General features: G+C 39.0%; 1 protein-coding gene across 2 annotated transcripts in view; it reads right to left on the bottom strand.

Moving 5' to 3' along the window:
• LOC134531211 (dynein axonemal heavy chain 2) overlaps nt 1–19,567 on the bottom strand; it is an 864,487-nt gene that overhangs the window by 87,521 nt on the left and 757,399 nt on the right. For both annotated transcript variants that reach the window (XM_063366870.1, XM_063366871.1), the window contains 3 exons: nt 7,098–7,229; nt 6,937–7,021; nt 3,738–3,929 (listed from right to left, as the gene is read on the bottom strand). In XM_063366870.1, the coding sequence (XP_063222940.1) occupies nt 3,738–3,929; nt 6,937–7,021; nt 7,098–7,229 (409 nt within the window). The remainder of the gene's footprint in view (nt 1–3,737; nt 3,930–6,936; nt 7,022–7,097; nt 7,230–19,567) is intronic.

Genomic DNA, 19,567 nt, shown 5'->3' with positions numbered 1-19,567 from the left:
GATCGGTTGCGACATCCATTATTTGTAGGCTGCTAGTTTGTTTTAATATTCAACGGCACCAAAAATAGGAACAGATACTTTGCATAAGCCTTAATAACGTAACGTCAGCCGACAAAGCCCGCCAAACTAAACAGTAAACAACTATTTTTTCTTACAAAGTAAAATCATAGATGTTTAGATACTCGTGAGCAGTGGTGTAAAACTACGTGATTTCATATTTTTCAAAGTGCCAATACAGTTCTCTACATTGCCACTGCTATCAAGTAATGAGAACGGTTACGCTTCCTTATGTAACGCAAGTCTAGTATTTCTTATATCTTTGGCGAAAAGGTTTGATTGCGCATGTGTTTTGTTTGTGTCTAATGACACACAGTGGTTTTAGGTTAAGTATTCGATAGTGACGGCAATAACGTTATATAGCTGACTATTCACGTATCTTGCAAATTGGTACCCTTGAAGAAATATACCGTATATACTCGTGTATAGCGCGCCCTTTTTTCCCCTCAAGTAAAGGAAAAAAATAAGGATGCGCGCTATACACAGAAAAAAAAAAGTGAGTAGATGAGGCGGGGAGGAGTGGAAGTCGTTAACTGCCGGTTGACGGGTGACGTTTCTGGCCAGCCCCCACACATACGCACAAGCAACAAGGCCTCTCTTTCACACACACACACACACACACACACACACGTGCGCGCGCAAGCTCGCAGGTCTCTTGTTTATTTTTAGACCTCCCCCTCTACAGCTAGTAAAATAAAAGAGAGAGATAGAGAGAGAGAATGTTGACACCAGTCCCCCTCCCACTTCCTTCGCTTCGTCGCAGCTGCTACCGGTGAGTCATCTAGTCCTCCGTGTCACATTCCTGCCTGCCTCCCTTCCTCCCTTCCTCCCGCCCACGTACCAGTTGTGACGATACAGCGCTTCATTATCTTCCGTCTACACAGCAGAGTTTAAGTATTTTCCTGACGCATCACCACACATCAATTTAAATTATCATTTGTTTCATACGTAATTACTTAACAGGTACCACAAAATGTTAGTACAATTTATTTACGGGGACAAAAATTTTTTTCTTTGGAATTTGTTGCAAAAATCGTGGTGCGCGCTATACACGAGGGCGCGCTATACACGAGTAAATACGGTATTTATGAACGCATACAATATTTAAGGTACTCCATGTACGTTTTTTATATTCCAATTAGATATGTGTAAACGATTATCATAATTCACTGCACACCACAGCTGTCGCTACGATCTGCATACGTTAAAAAGATGTTTTGCGTTTAAATAGTATGGAAACCCTTCAAAAATGTACGAATCCATAAAAAATATTGTTGTAAAAACAGTTTGAATTGATAGAAAACATTTTCACATGATTAGTAAACATTTGTAAATTTTTAAACAATTTCCCGAAAAATTCGGGAGTAATAAAATTCCCGCCCGGCATTTCGGGAAGCCTATTTTCCCGACTTTTTTCCCGAAGTGTTGGGATCCCGCACACCCCTAATAAACAAAAATTTTAACAAAAAAAAAATGACTTAAAAAAACTATTCCAAAACAAATTCATATGCACTAAAATGTAAAAAAAATAATTGCGTATTATTCTACAACTTACTTTTTCTACTCATCAATATGTAGGTACAATCTATGTGTTTACCACGCAAGAAGGTAGGTATATTGATGAGTAGAAAAAGTAAGTTGATTATTAAGTTGTAGAAGAATACGCAATTATTTTTTTACTTTTTAGTGCATATTAATTTTGTTTTGGAATAGTTTATTTTTGGTTAAAATTTGTGTTTATTTTTTGATTTTTAGTGAATCTGAAGTACACTAACTAATATGTCTGAATATGGGTAGACCTACTAAACGTGCTGCTCATATGAGACAGCGCTGTATAAATGAAACAAATGAAGTCAGGGAGAAATGCCTATCTCAACAGAGGAAATCTACCTCGAGGACAATTCCAAAAGAGACTTGCGAAGAGCGCAAAGATAGACTTTCGAAAATGTGGCTTTACATGGAAAAGGTTTTGAACAGGGAAAATATCGAAAAACATATTCACTGTCTCAGCTTGATCAACGATCGTCTATCGAATGAGACGGAGGAGCAACGTGCCCACCGACTCAGCGTTATACACGATCGTCTATTCAAAGAGACAGAAGAGCAACGTGCAAACCGTCTCAGCTTGATCCACGTTACGGTAGGTGAAAAATATATCCGGATAGCCTATAAAAAATTTGTCCGAGTATTGTTAATTTGCTCCTAATAATTGAAGAGTTACGTTACTTTGTCATGGATCCCATGGTCAGAAACTTACCAAACTTTCATCAAACTACCCTTGAAGTACATCCTTTCCAATAAAAAAAGAAACATCGAAATCAATTGTGTGATATTGAGATATTCGTCCATTTGTCACGCACATACTTAATGCAAATTTAAGACTTATATGGTTTTCTAAAGGATGCCATTGTCAGAACTGGACCAAATTGAAATGGGACCACAAAGGGAAGCACCAGCTTTCAAATAAAAAAAGAATCATCAAAATCGGTTCACCCAGTCGAAAGTTCTGAGGTAACAACCATAAAAAAAAAAAGTTGAATTGAGAACCTGCTCATTTTTGAAGTCGGTTAAAAAGAATCTGTTATTCAATTGCACACGTGATTGTTTCCACTACCATTTGGCGAAAATTATTAAATCTCTTTGATTATTAGTTCTTAGTTGTGTGTTGAAAATTCCATGCATGGAGCGTGTTTCCAATTCCACTTGTTTTTTGTTTGCCAAGTTTATTTCGTTCAGTTTTGACTGATAAAAACCCTGCATTTTCAATTTGCATGAATTTACGTAGGTTGCAGTGCAAAGTTCACTTAAATTTTTTTTTTATTGATATTGCCATATAGATATGCAAAGTCCCGCAAAATTAACATTTTACTAGACATTCTCATTTCCCCCTTGAAAAACTAGGAAATGGAATTGACAAGTCAGGAAAATTTTAGAGTCAAGCTGAGCTGAATTCAGTAAGAAATACCTTTGAGCTGAGTCACAATTTTACTATTTGATAGCGGATTCCATAAATATCAAGGCAAGCGCTAGTAGTTGCATAGGTTTTCCTTTGAGGGGTTATAAAATGAAGAGTATTAAAATGAATTATGCTACAATACTAATGGTAAAAAATAATAATAATGCAAGCACAAACTTATTAATACAAAACGTATATTTAGTTACAATATTAAATTAATTATTCTATGATGTCACTTTTTTTTAAAAAGTGGCATATAACTTGGTATAAAACATATAATAGAGCATTTATGAACAAAAAATAAAGCGGGATGTGACAGATTACCTTATTATAGATTATATGCCTGAAAAATTAGGACATCTGTAAAACAAAATAAATTTAAAATAAAATAAAGACAACACAAAATTCAAAGTATGATTTAATGAAAGTTAATAACATAAATTCTGAATAGTATAAATGCCAATCAGTGAAATATGTCTATTGTAAGTTTTTATTTTTTTATTTTTAGAAATATAGCTAACAATAGAAACAGCAAAAATCAAATAAACAAATGAAGGTTATAATTTACAGCAATATGTTAATTTGTATAAAAACATTTGTTTAAAGTAAATTCTTTGTACTGCAACAGATAAAAAGATGAAAGATTTGGAACCAGAATAAAATATAAAATAGTTGATTTTTTTTTTTATTGTGAGTGATCGTAATAGGCAGCAAACCCTCTCACCAGAAAGTCGTTGTCGGTGAAGTGGTAGCCGACGTTCCAGCCCAGCTGGCCGAACTTCCTCCTCTCGACCAGAACAGAATGGAAGAAGCACAGAGAGAACAACAGCCGGATGTACTTGGCGTGAGCCTTGCATGCTTCAAACTGCTTGTTCGTGATGGACTTGTAGAGTCGAGTCATATTTGCTCGGACGCCCTGAAACATCATCACAAGCAGTCAGTCTTCAACATCTACTGTCAGAAAGACTGTTAAACAAAAGATGACATTTTATCTCCAACAAAGAAATACAATGCATAGCTATGTCCTATGCATAAGTAATTAAAATAAAAGAGCAACTGTAAGTACTTATGTATATTGTAAAACAAACAGTTGAAAATTAATAAAAAGTTAACAATTTTTTTTAAACCATTGACTGAATATTTTACTATCAACGATGTGAAAAGGTTTTAAAAATTAAACTTTAGTATTTAAGTGCCTATATCTGCATTTATTATATAAATTTAGTGAATTGTTAAAATTTATGGACATCATGTTAATGAAAGTTGGATGAAATCTGAAACAGATGGGATGAAAATTAAAAAAAAAAAAAAAAAAAAAAAAAAATTGTTTCAAACCAATATCACAGCAGATGTTATACTGCAATACTTTCGAAACCAAATTAACTAGTATAAAGTATACGGAATGTTTCTGGGAAATGAAAATAAAAAGGTTTACTATGTTCTTTATGTCTTTAATGAAAACCTGAAGGGCAATCACATTCTTGGAGATAACCTATGATTACAGGAGAGTCCAATTTGCTTGTTCGAGCATACAAATGGACCCTGACGGCCACACACTTTGGTCCTGCGACACTTTTCCCCTTCCCAGGCTAGGTACAGAGATACAGAGTGGACTATTAAGTGGCGTGCCACATATAGCTCCTCAAACAACGGTTTTTGAGTGGCCATACCACTTGAAGTGCACCAAGGTGATGTCTGGGTTCAATTCCCTGCACAGTCAAACCCAGATTTATAGTAACGGGAAACATGGCGGATGTTTATGAGGTCTGGAGGGTTTTCTCAGGGTACTCCCATTTACTCAATAATTATTTCTGCCAATGCTCCACACTCATCTCTCCTCATCATCCCTAATAACCTCAATGTCGATCAGACAATGAAGCATCATTCATTCATTCATTCATTCCAAATGGCCATAGATAGGACAAATGAACTTAACGAGGCACAAATAAACTACATACCTGAAGAAACAGAATTAAAATATAAGAAAAAGAAATGATTTAATAATTTAAAATAAAATACAAGTGAATTTAATATACATACATAACTTAAAAAAAAAAAGTAAGATATGAAGATAAAGTGTTAGCAAATATAGGATCTCAATTATAATTCCCAAATGATTAAAAATTTTTTTTACTTTTTCACCATCTAGTGGTTCTCAAAATGTGCACTAGGGCACATTTGTGTGCTCTGGAAGATTTCCAGGTGCATAATGTAGTATTCCACATTATACTAGACTATATTATATCTGCCAGGTTTTCTACTGCGAAAGGAGGTTAGTTTGCGAAAGGAGGTTAGTTTTCTTAAAAGCAAGGTTATTTAATTGATGTGCACTTTTTTTTATGACTAAGAATAATAATATAATACCTACATAAATTACTGCATATAAATAATTGACAAAAATTCTATTTCGCAAATGAAATGTCTTACTGCATTTAATACTTAAGACGGTGCAGAAAAATCCTAATTAAACTAAGACATCAAAAGACTACATAGTGAACACTCAAACAATGGCTTCTTTCTGGTTTAACGGTGTTAACGAGAGCTTTTCTGGTGCCACTTTCGTCAGTATAAGTGATTTATATGTACAGCTTTTTTTAAAACAAGAAGCAGCACGTATGAATACGAAAAAAAAAAAAAAGAATAGTTTTGCCATTGCAGAAGAAAAGCTATAATTCAGAAATGAAGCATATAAAACATAAATGTACAGAATGTTGCAAGACACCTGGTTGCCTGGGCGTGAGAATGAGTCTGGCAAGGGGACGATCTTCACTAACAAAGGGAAGAAGAGAGCAGTGGAAGGGACTATGTGACAAACCCCACTCACTACCTCCACGCATACCAAAGTGTTATCTTGTTCCATCTTTCAAATCCGTGCCGGTTCATGAGGCAGTCAAAAGTGGCATAATGAAGCAGTTTAGAAGCAGTGTGTGTGTAGTTCTTGAACTAAGCTCTTGCCATAACTGACAGCATTCAGGAGGGCTTGGCACTACGCAGGAAAAGTACAAAACAGCCGCACAGCAGGTAATATGATTTGCCAATGTAATTAAAACGGTTAAAGATACAATAATTTAGTAAAATTTTTTATTCATAATTAAATTTGCAACTATTCTATGCATTTTTTTCTGTACAATGAAAATCTCATTTAAATTTCAAAGTATCAAGAATAACATAATTTTTGAGTTTATTGTGATCATTAATTTTTCAGGTCTCCATTTATGGCATTTATCCATATAAAAATAAATTGAACTTTTTATGTTTATTTGCACAAAAAAGTGAATGTTTTTGGTTACCAACACAGAAGCAAGGACAATTAAAGATACTTAATGCAGATATGCATCTTGGAGCCAAAATACCATGCACATCCTGGGCAAGACTTAAACCACTTTTCTTGTAGTGACTACTGTCTAGGCAAGACATTTACCCCACTTTTTTTAGTCTATCACTATCATACTCTGGTGAGTTGGACAAATATTGACAAAAGTGATCGTCATGCAACCCTGTCAACACATGCATCCTTGGAACCCATTGAGTTGAAATGCAAAAGGAGAGAAAACTTTGTTCTTGAAATAAGTAATATGTCTTTCCATTCATTTATTCAACGGTCTAAAAATTAATTTTGTTCCACTTCACACTTGCAGTGTACAGTATCACTCTTCTGAATGATAGTTTGGAGAGTAGCACAGTTTCAGACTACAATAAATCACCTAGTCACAGGTGCTAGAGCCGTTTCACGTAAAACGTGGTTTACAGAAACCTGAAAGTTAAGACTTGTTTTGATCATCAATAGTTTCAAAGGAACTATGTAAGGAAAGTCTGAAGTAGCAGCCATTGTGATTACACAAGTATGAGCAACCATCATCAGTGTTGGACACTTTTTTTGCCTGCCCCTGATGGAGGACAGTATAAGAAACAAGAGCACACACCTCCGGGGCTTCAGTGGTCATCTTGATGCTGGCCTGCAGGATGGAAACGGGGAACTTGTCGAACGGAGTGGAGCTGAGCCACAACCTGCAAGAGAAGGCAGAAGCGGCGTGAAGCAGGAGCAAGGAGCGCGACCCGGAGCCCGGGGCAGCAGCGCTCTCACCTGAAGTCCGGGTGTATGCCGTGGGTCTGCAGGTTGTCCACGAGGGTGGCCAGCTCCGGCAGCCAGGTCAGCGACAAGTGGCAGTTGGCGAGGAACACCCACAGCCCGTCCTTTATCCCAGAGCTGATCATGCTGCACACACCAGCAACACCCCTTCGTTAACTACCTCGGTGGTCTCTGTGGGACCCTCCTTCCATCACACTGGGGTGCTTCACTGTAGTGTCACGTTCCACATCACCCTTCCGTTGAAGCTGAAGATGCAATCAAACACCCGTTTAAAGTATGATATTCACTCGGTGACGCGACACTTCAAGCTCACTCGACTTGAGCCATTACCACTTTTTATTATGTTCATTAACAGCATGGCACAGTCATTTACCCCAACTAACACCACTGAACATATGGCTTTGTCAGCATCCGAACAAGATACTTCAAATTTCTTTATAATCATGGCCTTTGAAACTGGTTTTCACATTTAACGTTACATTATTTTAATACATAAATTAATTTTTAAAAAAAATTCATACCATGATTATCATTTATAAAAGAAATTATCACATAAGTCATAACAAAAAAAAAATTATATCCTAAAATAGAGACAACCGTATTCTTTGTTGCTTAAGTATTCAGTTCATGTCATTACAAGATTCATTGAATGAACTGAATTTAAGTATTAAAACTATGTTCATGTTTAAATTCTGGTCTGTGTATTATAGGACACATTATTTAATGCAAACACAAAATATGACAGATTTTAAGGGCTTACAAATGTTCTTTATCATAACTTTATCTTTATAATATCTGACATTGTGTAGAGACCTGGTATAGCTATTTGCCATTGTTGTATGATGTCACATCAACACACACTTCTCGAAACAGAGGCCAGACAGGGTATGGTAATTAGTATAGTTGCAGCATTGCAGAATCTTGCCCAGTATTTGGCCATTACTATAATTGGGGCATTCCAGGACCCTGCCAGAGAAATGACCATTAGTATGGTGGTAGCACTGCAGGACCCTGCCCAGGGGATAGACATTAGTATATTCGTACCATTGAATGATCCTACATAGGGGATGGCCGTTAGTATGGTAGTAGCTTTGCAGGACCCTGCACAGGGGATTGCCATTAGTTTGGTTGTAGCATTGCAGACCCAGCACAGAGGATGGTCATTAGTATAGTTGTGAAATTACAGAACCCTGCCCAGGGAATGATCATTAGTATGGTTGTGGCATTGTAAACACTGCCCAGGGGATTGACATTAGCGAAGTAGTAGCATTGCAGGACCCTGCACAGGGGATTGCCATTAGTATGGATGTGTCACTAAAAGACACTGCATAGGGGATGGTCATAAGTATGGTTGTGGCATTGCAGGACCCTGCTCAGAGGATGATTGTTTTAGCACTGCAGGATCCTACCCAGGCGATTATTATTATTATAGTTGTGGCATTGCTAGACCTGACCAGGGGATGACCATTATAAGGTTGTAACCTTGCAACACATGCCCAGGGGATGAATATTAGCAAGGTTGTAACATTGCAGGACCCTGCATAGGAGGTGGCCGTTAGTTGTAGCATTGCGGTACCTTGCCCAGGGGATAACATTAGTTTGGTTTTACCACTGCTTAATCCTGCTCAGGGGATTGCTATAGTATGGTTGTTGCATTGCAGTACTTTGCACAGGGGATGGCTATTAGTGAGGTTGTAGCATTGTAGGCCCCTGCCCAGATGATTACCATTAGTATGGTTGTAGCATTGAAGTACCCAGACCTCCCCAACATTTTTGAGTATTTTTTGATTTATATAAATTTAATGTTAAGTCATTTAGATGGAACAGATTCAAGGTATGGTGAACTAATTTTTCGTTTTAATTTTTATCAAAACTTTTTTGTAAATAATTTTAATATTTGATTAAATGTTTTGCAAAGTAAAGAAATTTACCTACATTTTTACTGGTATCCACATTGTGTGCTAAGTTTAGTATTTATTCACTTTAATATTGTTTTTTACCTATATTTTACATTGTATTTATTTAAAAGTTTTATTATGATTCTAAAACATTGTGTATTATTGTGGTAAAGTAAGGACATCATGTGTGTGATGCTCTGGAACTGTTAGATAGACAGTTTATTAATTACAGAATCATTTGCTACTTTCCATATGTATTCTTTTGACGGGAAAATCGGCAGATTTTAACTCCCATGGGTGAATGAAAATATATAGTGTTTTGTTACAACCAATCAGAAAAGTCTTTGTCATTGTAAAAGTTCTGTTTACAATAATGCGTAGATGTAAGTATAACATAACATACCTATTTTATGTGATACTCTGTCCTTGTATGAGGAAGCTGTGTTGTGATTGGTTGATGGAAAACTGGGATTTGACCCATCACTACTTTTTACTGCTAGCTGTTTGTAACAACCCAGATTATGGCCTTCCTCATACAATCCAGTAATAATAATTTGTTATAAATTTTTTTGTCAAATTTCAGGTTAGGTTTTTAAATTATGTAAAAATTTTTTTCCCTTTTTTTTAGAAGTTATTGTGAACATAATTCTCCGGGTTTATTGTTTTATTTTTTAAATTCATAAGTTTAATTTTGAAGTAATTTTTTTTGGTGGCTTCTTTGTGTGGGAAGGTGAGATGATGTAATTCTCCTTAGTTTTTCCACGACCGAGGCTTTGTTTCACACGCTAGGCGTATGAGTCACGGTCACAGGCGTGTGAGAAAGAGACAAAATCGCTGCGTCGTGGGAACAGAAGTAAGCATTTCGTGGAAGCCTCTGTTGCCATGCGCCGTGATTGGCTGAAAATTACGTCAGCGAGCCCAGGACACTGCCCGCACGAAGGGAAGGAAGGCTGTAAGCTCAGTCATTGTCCGAGCACCGGGCCGAGCAGTCGTTGTTCGAGCGGCGGGCCGAGCAGGCCGTGGCTGTGTTTTATATATTTTTTTAGGTACATTTAATTTTTTTATTCTGTTCGGAATATGGTGTGATTTTTACATGAATAAAAAAACAGGTAATCCATCGAACATTGAGTAATGATTTCTACGTGACCTACTAACCTGTAAGTACCACTCATCACCTAATTTTGAGCTAGCCGGAGGTGGTGAGTGGTGACATTTGGTGGCCCAACGTGTGGCTGGCACAGACTTCTACACGCCCTGAGTTAGTAAAATTTTCAAAGAAATTTTTTTTCTCTTAAACAAAAAAAGTTCAGAACTCAAAGCTATCTACAGATCCATCAATCATCGGCTGTTCTGTTTACTGCCTGACTCTTTCAACGAGTTCTTTGTCCACGCGTCGTGAAAACCACGAGAGACCTAAGCTGCGAGACCCAGGGTTGTCCAGTACACACAGAACTTCGAGATTGTCGCATCGTGGGACTTCGAGATCGTCACATCGCTGAACTATGCAGAACTTCAAGATCATCACATCACAGGACTATGTAAAACGTCCAGATTGTAACATAGCAGGACTTCGAGATAGTTGCATCACGAGACTACGTGGGACAGTGCACTAAACACAGCAAGTCAACTAAGGTTGTAATTTTGAAACTTATTTTTTTTTTTGTAACACTGGTTAGTTATATTTGGTTTTATTTTGGTTTCAGTGAAGAGTAAAACCAGCTAAATTTAAACACGGAATTTTCCAGGTCCCCAAGAAATATCTGGTAACATGGAACATCCTGCAGGGCATATTAAAAGTTAGGTCATTGGGGGGGGGGGGGGGGGTCCGAACAGATGATACAAATGTTAATTGCAATACAACAACGAATTGCACAAGGGCAACAGGAAATCCGACGGGAATTGGGTAAACTGAGAACTGAAATTAAAAATATGCATGTTAATGTAAACAATCAAATTACTGCATGTGCATCAAGTGTTCAGAGCTGTGAATCACAAGTGGAAAGGGAGCAAACTAATTTAGAAACTTGTGAAAGGGAAGTATTAGTGTTAAAAGAAAAGGTATTTATTGGATATGATGAACATGAAAACATAAACATTGGAAACAAATTTGAAAAGTTTCGAGATGAGGTGAACAGGGAATGTTTGGATAATGTAGAGGAAAATGTTTGTAAAATAAGAGGTAATGGACATGGCATCAGGAGTTTGTGTAAACAGGTGACAGAAGTAGAGACTGAGATGAAAGCATTCTCGGAACAACTTAGGGATGAGGTTACCGAGGATGTAATTAAGAGTTCTGCAGATTGCAGAGACGTAATAAAAGGACATATTTTTCAAAAACTAAACAGTAATGTGCCAAAATGTGGGTTGTGTGTAACAAATAGTTTACGAACGGAAATGTGCACACAGATGCATGTGGAATCTGAACACCATGGAGTGAGAAAAACAGTGAAACATGTTCAGGGGTTTTGCGGTTTGATAAATGTATATCGAACTGTAGCCAAGAATGTAAACCGTTGTTTGTTATGGGCACAGACAGAAGTAATGAATGAGAAATGTACAGGACTTGTTTGGTCCACTGCCTAGATGGAGGGGTGGAGTCAAATATAGTTTTGTTGTGTTTGATGTTTTTTAAATTATTTACATTTTTTTCCATTTTATAATGCTTTCAGAATTTTTTTTTTACTTTTAATTATGTACATTTTGATTATGTTTTGTATTTTATTGGTTTTTGTATTTTTGAAGATTTGTTAAAGTATAATATAGGAATGTATACATAAGATTAGGCTATGACAGCAAATTTTTAAGATAAATAACATAATTTTGTACAAGGTTTTTAAAGAGAAGAAAGGTTGTACACATAAATTTTAAAGATAAATAACTATTTGCTAATATGAATGTTGTTCTGTTGTTTTTAAATAACAATGACAATATATTTATAATTTATTTTGAGTAGACTGTTACTAAATATATTTGAAGAAATGCTTTAAATTGTGATAATTTCATTGCAGTTGGGTAATGTTTTGTTTTTTTAATTCTGTGTCATGGGAAGAGGTTAACTGAAATTTATTATGAGTTATGTTTTCGGGAAAATGATACAATTTTGAAAAGGTTTAATTTTTTAAATTAAATGACAGGGTGTCAAAATCCTATATTAAAGGTATGAAATGTAACTCTATACGTTAATGAAAAAACAGTTGTCGAGTTTTTAAGCTGCACAAGCAATTGTGTGTTCATGATGGCCAGAGTGTTGTAGATGTTATCTATGTTAGAGTTGACAACCCTGTGTAGTGGGTAACAACTGAAGGCGGTATGTCGCCATCACAGTGTGTGTTGTATGTGGTTAACAAGTGATAAGTAAAGATATGTAGCCTACAAAATTGTGCTGTATAAATAATGCATTCACCCAGTATAAAAGGGACTAAAACATGGCGCAGTCTCATGGATTTGTCATGCTATCCACACATTCTACAGAGAGAATTGGTGTGTGGCATACGAGATTGTGTGTTGTGGATGTGTCTCGGATTATTAGTGTTGTGACGTGTGTGTCACGTCACATTTGGTGGCGGTTATTTTTGTGTACTGGCGCAGTGTTATTTACCGTTAGCCGTGTGGCGGCGCGAGCCGTACCCTCAGATTTGGTGTTTTGTCCGGTGTGGATCTAGGCGCGCACGTTTCAGATTGTCAGGATCTAGAGCCGCTCGTGCTCTTGTGAGGCTCTGATCGGCAATTTTCGGTACACGGTGTTTGCGTTTGTCATTTGTTTTCCTTTTGGTGGGTTGAGGTTGGTACCTGTGGCGCGCGGAGTTGTTGACGAGTTTTCTCTGAGGAGGGTCTGTCTGCTACGAGCCATGGCCTGAGTGGGTTACCTTTTACTGCCGATGGAGTGGCTGCGTTATTAAATCCATGGCTGTAACTTTGTGTGGAAGTTTGGTAAACCTTGGTGGAATATAAGAACTTAAGTTACGGCAGGTTTTGCTCCGTCGGTTACACCATGTTCGAGTGCAGCAGTGTTCTACGCAGTTATTACCAATGAGGAGAAAAATATTATTTTTAGTATATTGAGAATTTTAAATTCTTGTAGAGTGAGCTTAGTCGCAAATGTCGTGGATGTCAAATGGTGCCGTGCGTGCTGCTGATCCTCCTTCAGCCCGGTTAAGGCTTGTCTGCGAGGAAGTGTAAATGCTTGGTTTTGAGGCTTCTTGATTGGATATCTCCGGAAGCAGATGGCAACAGACAAACTGTAAGTTTTGAAATTTAGTCTTCGTCTAGATTACGTCAGACGGACCTTCTGTGGACCTTCGCTGAGTAGACCTTGTGGGCTACGCTACGCCGGTATTTTTCACCTTCGAGATAACGTTTGGATATAACTGTAATTTTTTGAAGCAATTTTTTTTTTTTGATTAGACACAGCAAGTTACTACGTCGTCAAGTCTGGAATTGAGTCGTTACCTATTTGGGAGGGAAATTGTTAATATTTTGTACCCTTCATGCGAGTTATGCGCACTGGTTATTTTTTTTTAATGAGATTTTATTGTAATTTTTATTTGCAATTTTTATAACATTATAAATTTTTATGTAGCTATTTATCAAGTTACTTTCGAAAGGTGTGTAGTCAGGTGCTCGATAGGGTATTTTGTGAGGCAGAAAATTGGGTGTGAACTATTATAATCATTTATCGTATATATATATTTTTTCTTTACTGCCTGATCATGAACTTTCGAATTGGACTGGAAGAGTTTGAGGCAACAAGTAATTAATTTGCCAAAAACATTGAATGAGTAGATTAACTGAACCGAGCACCTATTTTTTTTGTGAAAGGTGGTAATATTTTATATTTCTATATATATATATATTTTAGGTTGCAGTTTTAAGTGATATTGTTTTTTTAGTAATATTGTATTTTATATTTATAGTGGTGGTTTTTGATGTTAACCAAGTCAGTAAAGGAACAGCATCTAGTTCATGTGCGACACCCTTGGTGCACCGGGGTGGTATAGTTATACTTGTTATTTTATTGCGTTATGTACTTCTAGTCAAGAGGGGCGAAGCCTGATATACCCTGTTGTTAATTGTTAAATTTAATATACTTATATATTGTTTGGCATGTTCTGCTTATAATTGTTTTATGGTCATATAAAGAACCAAATAATACATAACTAACTCACTATTTCGCTGTCAATTCTTTGTATCTTGCCTTCCGCAAATTTTTGGTCTAAGGGGGGGTACAGTGTAACGAGCTCCTCAGTGACTGACGTTGGCGATGGCCGGCCTCAATATTGTGAAACTTCCAGAGAGTGTTGATTTGCAGAGCTATACTGCACGTAAGACCTGGGAAATTTTTGAGGGCGACTCGAAAATTACTTGATCGCCACGGGTCAGGATGAGTGCCCTGACAAGGTGAAGACTGCCCTTCTGAAGAACATGCTTGGTTCGCAAGGACGGTCTCCGTTTGAAACGTTTGACATTACTGCAGCAGACAAGTTAGTGTTTAGTAAAGTGAAATATGCTTATAGAACATTTGTAGCGCCCAAAACCAATCCTCTCTACGACCGATTCATTTTTCACCAGCATGTACAGCATGAGGGTGAGACTTTTGACCATTTCCTGACGGACTGTCGTCGGCTAGTGAAACCGTGCGGTTATGATCGTCCAGTAGCGCAAGAGGAAAACATGCTGATAGACCGTATTGTTCAGGGAATCAGGGATTCAACATCTCAAGAGACACTATTGCGAATGGAGAATGCAACATTGGTGAAAGTAGTGACAAACTGTCGGCTTGTTGAACAGAGTCAACAGCAAGCCAAAGAAATTCAGGTCAAGACTTGCTTTCAGGATGGTATAAGGGCACTGGTCGATTTCGTAGCAACAAGAAAGGGGCAATTTGTAAAACCTAGGCCCAATGTTCACCCTGCAGCCAGTAGCAATGGTGAGTACACATGTTCCAGGTGCCAAAACAAGCACAAACCCAGGCAGTGCCCCGCCTAATCGCCTATGGGAAAAAAGTGTGCCAAATGTGGTATCTTAACCCCTTTGCTGTGTCGTGTAAAGTTCGCAGAGTGCAGGAGGTGAAAGTAGAACATTCCTCCAATGAATCATATTGTGATACTGTAGTCATTCATTCTGTAAGCCCTCGTAGTTCTAAAACCTCGCATCCTAATGAGTGGAGGGAGCAAGTGTTGATTGAAGGCAAGCCCATTGACATAAAACTAGACCCAGGGTCTGAGGTCAATATCCTGCCTCTCAAGTTATTCAAGAAAGTAAATCAGCAGTTTAAGTTAGACCAACGGTTCTTAAAATTGAAGTTTGGGGTGGCACTGTTCTTCCTGCCACGGAAGTCGTTGAGTTACTGTGTTCTGTCAAGGGACACGAACGCTACACACAGTTTGTTTTTATTGATTCTGATAGCACCCCACTGCTGGACTGCAGTCCTGTGTTGACTTTAACCTGTTATAAGAGTTCACTCTACTACTGAAGTTGCTAAAGACAGCTTTGTTAAGAATCATTTTGAAGTATTCTCTGGTATTGGCTGCTTTCCGCAAGTATGCAAAATACGTATAAGGGATGCTAGCAAGCCTGTGTGCAAACCTTCACGACGAGTACCCCGAGCTATAAAAGGGGCTTTAAAAGAGGAGCTAGATAGATTGGTGCAGAAAGGGGTCATATGTAAAGTGCATAAACTTGATCCCAAAGCCTGGGTAAGCAACCTTATTTTCATTGAAAAGTCTACTGGCAAACTACGACTTTGTTTGGAGCCAACGGAACTTAATAAGGTCATTGTGAGGGACTATCAGGAATCCCTACACTTGAAGAGATGTTGGAGAAGCTGACTGACTCAGTGTTTGATCTCAAGGAGGGGTTCCATCAGGTGCAGTTGGACGAAGATTCATCTCTCAAGTGCTGCTTCTCCACCCCCTTTGGTTGTTACCGCTACCTGCGCATGCCATATGGCATTACCAATGCGCCAGAGACCTTTCAGAAGTTTATTAAACAGAACTTCGGTGACATCCCAGGTGTGGTGATTTTTTTGGATGATATTTTGTGCACCGGACGAACTGAAACAGAACATGATGAGTGTATGCGACAGGTTGTTGAGCGTGCTGCACGTCTAGGGATAAAATTTAATGCTGACAAGCTGCAGTACAAAGTTTCGCAGGTTCGCTATGTTGGTCATATATTTTCTGCGGAGGGAATGTCACCGGATCCAGAGAGAGTCCGAGCTTTAACCAGTCTCCCTGCAACCAGTTCTCGCAAAGAAGTCCAACGAGTTTTAGGTACGTTCAATTATGTCCGTTCTTATGTCCCTAACATGGCCAGTATTTGTAGCCCTTTTGACGACCTCCTGAAGTCCGATGTGGAATGGGCCTGGTTGCCATGTCATGATGGAGCTTTTACTCATCTTAAGTCATTAGTTTCTAGCACACCAGTCCTTGCAACATTTGACCCATCATGTACTCTTATAGTTCAGTGTGATGCATCGCAGAATGGTTTGGGAGCGACTCTCTTTCAACAAGGCCCGAATGGCTTTCAACCTGTTCATATTGCTTCCAGGTCACTGACTGACTCAGAGTGAAACTACTCCCAAATTGAAAAAGAACTATTGGCTGTCTCATTTGCTGCCTCCAAATTTCATTACTATATTTGTGGTAGAACTGTGCAAGTTCAGTCTGATCACAAGCCCCTTGTTAACGTAATGGCCAAGTCTATTCATCAAATTGGCTCAGCACGGCTTCAGAGGTTACGCCTCAAGCTGCTCAAGGATGTAACCTACCTACCGGGCAAGTTCATGTATTTTGCAGATCACCTGTCACAAGCCTATCTTCTGGACAAAGTACCTGAAGACCTGGCAATGATGGTGGTAGTTCACTCGGTTGGCAAACACCTGCCCATGTCCAAACAGCGTCTGACCCAGTTCCAGTCGGAAACGAGAAAGATCCCTCAATGAGTCTAGTATCCAAATTTTGTAACTCAGGTTGGCCAGCATATAATCTATTGCCTGAAGACTGTAAGCATTATTACAAAATGAAGGACGATCTGTGCCTTGTAGGGGACATTGTATTTCTTGGTGACAAAGTAGTGGTTCCCTTACCCCTGCGGAAATACGTACTCGAATTACTTCATGAAGGTCATTGTCGAGAAACCAAATCCAAAGGCCACCAGTTATTTTATTGGCCTTCAATGTCATCAGATATTGTTACTTTCATCCAACAATGTTCGATTTAAGAAATGTTCCGCCCAGCCAATTTCACGCAGCCATTGCATCCAAATCCCACTCCAAATCTCCCATATGAACAAGTTGGTGCAGACATCTTTGAATTTGCGGAGAAACCTTACCTTGTTCTCGTGGATAAATACTCTAAGTGGATCGATATTTGTGAACACTCGGCAAAATCTTCTACTGCTGTGATTCAAGCTATGAAAACTGTTTTTGCCACTCATGGTTTCCCAAGACTTTTGTGGGCAGACAATAATCCCTTTAGCTCTCATGAGTGCCGTCAATTCTTCGTTCAGCATGAAATAGAGTTGTGTACTAGCAGTCCCCATTATGCACGCAGCAATGAGCTGGCAGAGATGAGGGTTAAAGTCAGTAAAATGTTATTGTGGAAAAGCCAAGTAACTGACTATAGAGAGATGCTTCGAGAATACAGGACAACTCCCCTTCCTGGTTTGGACTGGTCCCCAGCTCAGTTGCTTTTCAATAGACGGCTCAGAACCAAATTACCTGTGTCGTACAATTCCCTGAAACCTAAGGTCATCCGGCCTCGTCATGTGGTTCGGACTCTTGTCTCCAGGAGCAACGGATGAAGGGTTTTCATGACAGAACAGCTCGACGACAGGAGGTGCAGCTTGTCAGGGGGGACCGGGCAGTTCTGCTACCTGGGAGCCTGGTGTGATAGTAGGGCAGCATTCATCCCCCCGCTCGTATTGGATTAGCATGTCACGAGGTAAAACTGTTCGTCGAAACGTCATCCACATTCGGAAGTCTAAAGTGTCCGAGCAGCCAAAAGTGGCCACTCCGGTGCTGATGGAAGTTGATTGTGGAACCCAGTCAGGCGACACAGAGTTGCATCACGGTAGCGAGGAGCTGGGTCCACCTTCATGCTCGTCTGAGGTTTTGAGCCAGGCACAGGACACTGTACCGTAACAAGAAGTGGAAGGGTGGTCAAGCCAGTGAAGAGAGACATGTAACTAGCCTCTGACAGGGAAGGTGTTATAGGTCTTGTTATAGGTCTCTGCATTTGTCTATCAGTATGATGTGTTATTGTATCCTATGTGTACTCTGTGTTGAAAGGTTTATGCTGTGCAGTGTTCTATGTGCAAGCAGTCAGTATTTTTATGTTAAAATTGAAGAAGTGATTTGTCAAGAGTTAATCTAGAAGAGGGAAGGTGTTAGAGTTGGCAATCCTGTGTAGTGGGTAACAACTGAAGGCGGTATGTCGCCATCACAGTGTGTGTTGTATGTGGTTAGCAAGTGATAAGTAAAGATATGTAGCTTACAAGATTGTGCTGTATAACTAATGCATTCACCCAATATAAAAGGGACTAAAACACAGAGTTTAGGTGAATTTTTTGTATTGCCCTAAATAAGCAGCAAATGTTTTTTGTGTAGTGTGGTTTGTGAGGCAGCTGGGGGGCAGGAGGTTAATTTTACTTATGTTTCCGGCATGGAGTCCGGTGTTTTTTTTTTGCAAGGGTGCATCCCTTCTGCTTGGTTGCTCCCCCCCTCATCAATGATACCGTATTTACTCGTGTATAGCGCGCCCTCGTGTATAGCGCGCACCACGATTTTTGCAACAAATTCCAAAGAAAAAAAATTTGTTTTTTCCGTAAATAAATTGTACTAACATTTTGTGGTACCTGTTAAATAATTACGTATGAAACAAATGATAATTTAAATTGATGTGTGGTGATGCGTCAGAAAAATACTTAAACTCTGCTGTGTAGACAGAAGATAATGAAGCGCTGTATCCTCACAACTGGTACGTGGGCGGGAGGAAGGGAGGGAGGCAGGCAGGAATGTGACACGGAGGACTAGATGACTCACCGGTAGCAGCTGCGACAAAGCGTAGGAAGTGGAAGGGGGGGACTGGTGTCAACATTCTCTCTCTCTCTCTCTCTCTCTCTCTTTTTTATTTTACTAGCTGCTGCGTTGGCTTTCTGTAGAGGGGGAGGTCTAAAAATAAACAAGAGACCTGCGAGCTTGCGCACGCACGTGTGTGTGTGTGTGTGTGTGTGAGAGAGAGAGAGAGAGACCAGGTTGTGTGCGTGCGTGTGTGTGTGAAAGAGAGGCCTTGTTGCTTGTGCGTGTGTGGGGGCTGGCCAGAAACGTCACCCGTCAACCGGCAGTTAACGACTTCCACTCCCCAGCCGCATCTTCTCACTTTTTTTTTTTCCGTGTATAGCGCGCATCCTAATTTTTTTCCTTTACTTGAGGGGAAAAAAGGGCGCGCTATACACGAGTATATACGGTAATTTTATGTGCTGTTGCTGAAAGGGGAGATATGGTTTGAAACCTAAGGAAGGTCATTTATTCATGTAATTTGTTTTTGAAGAAGAGAAGCGTACGAC

The sequence above is a fragment of the Bacillus rossius genome, chromosome 3 (genome assembly GCF_032445375.1).
Source record: "Bacillus rossius redtenbacheri isolate Brsri chromosome 3, Brsri_v3, whole genome shotgun sequence".
Taxonomy (NCBI): Eukaryota; Metazoa; Arthropoda; class Insecta; order Phasmatodea; family Bacillidae; genus Bacillus; species Bacillus rossius.
Note: the sequence above shows the minus strand (reverse complement) of the source record. Positions and strands in the feature narration are given on the sequence as shown.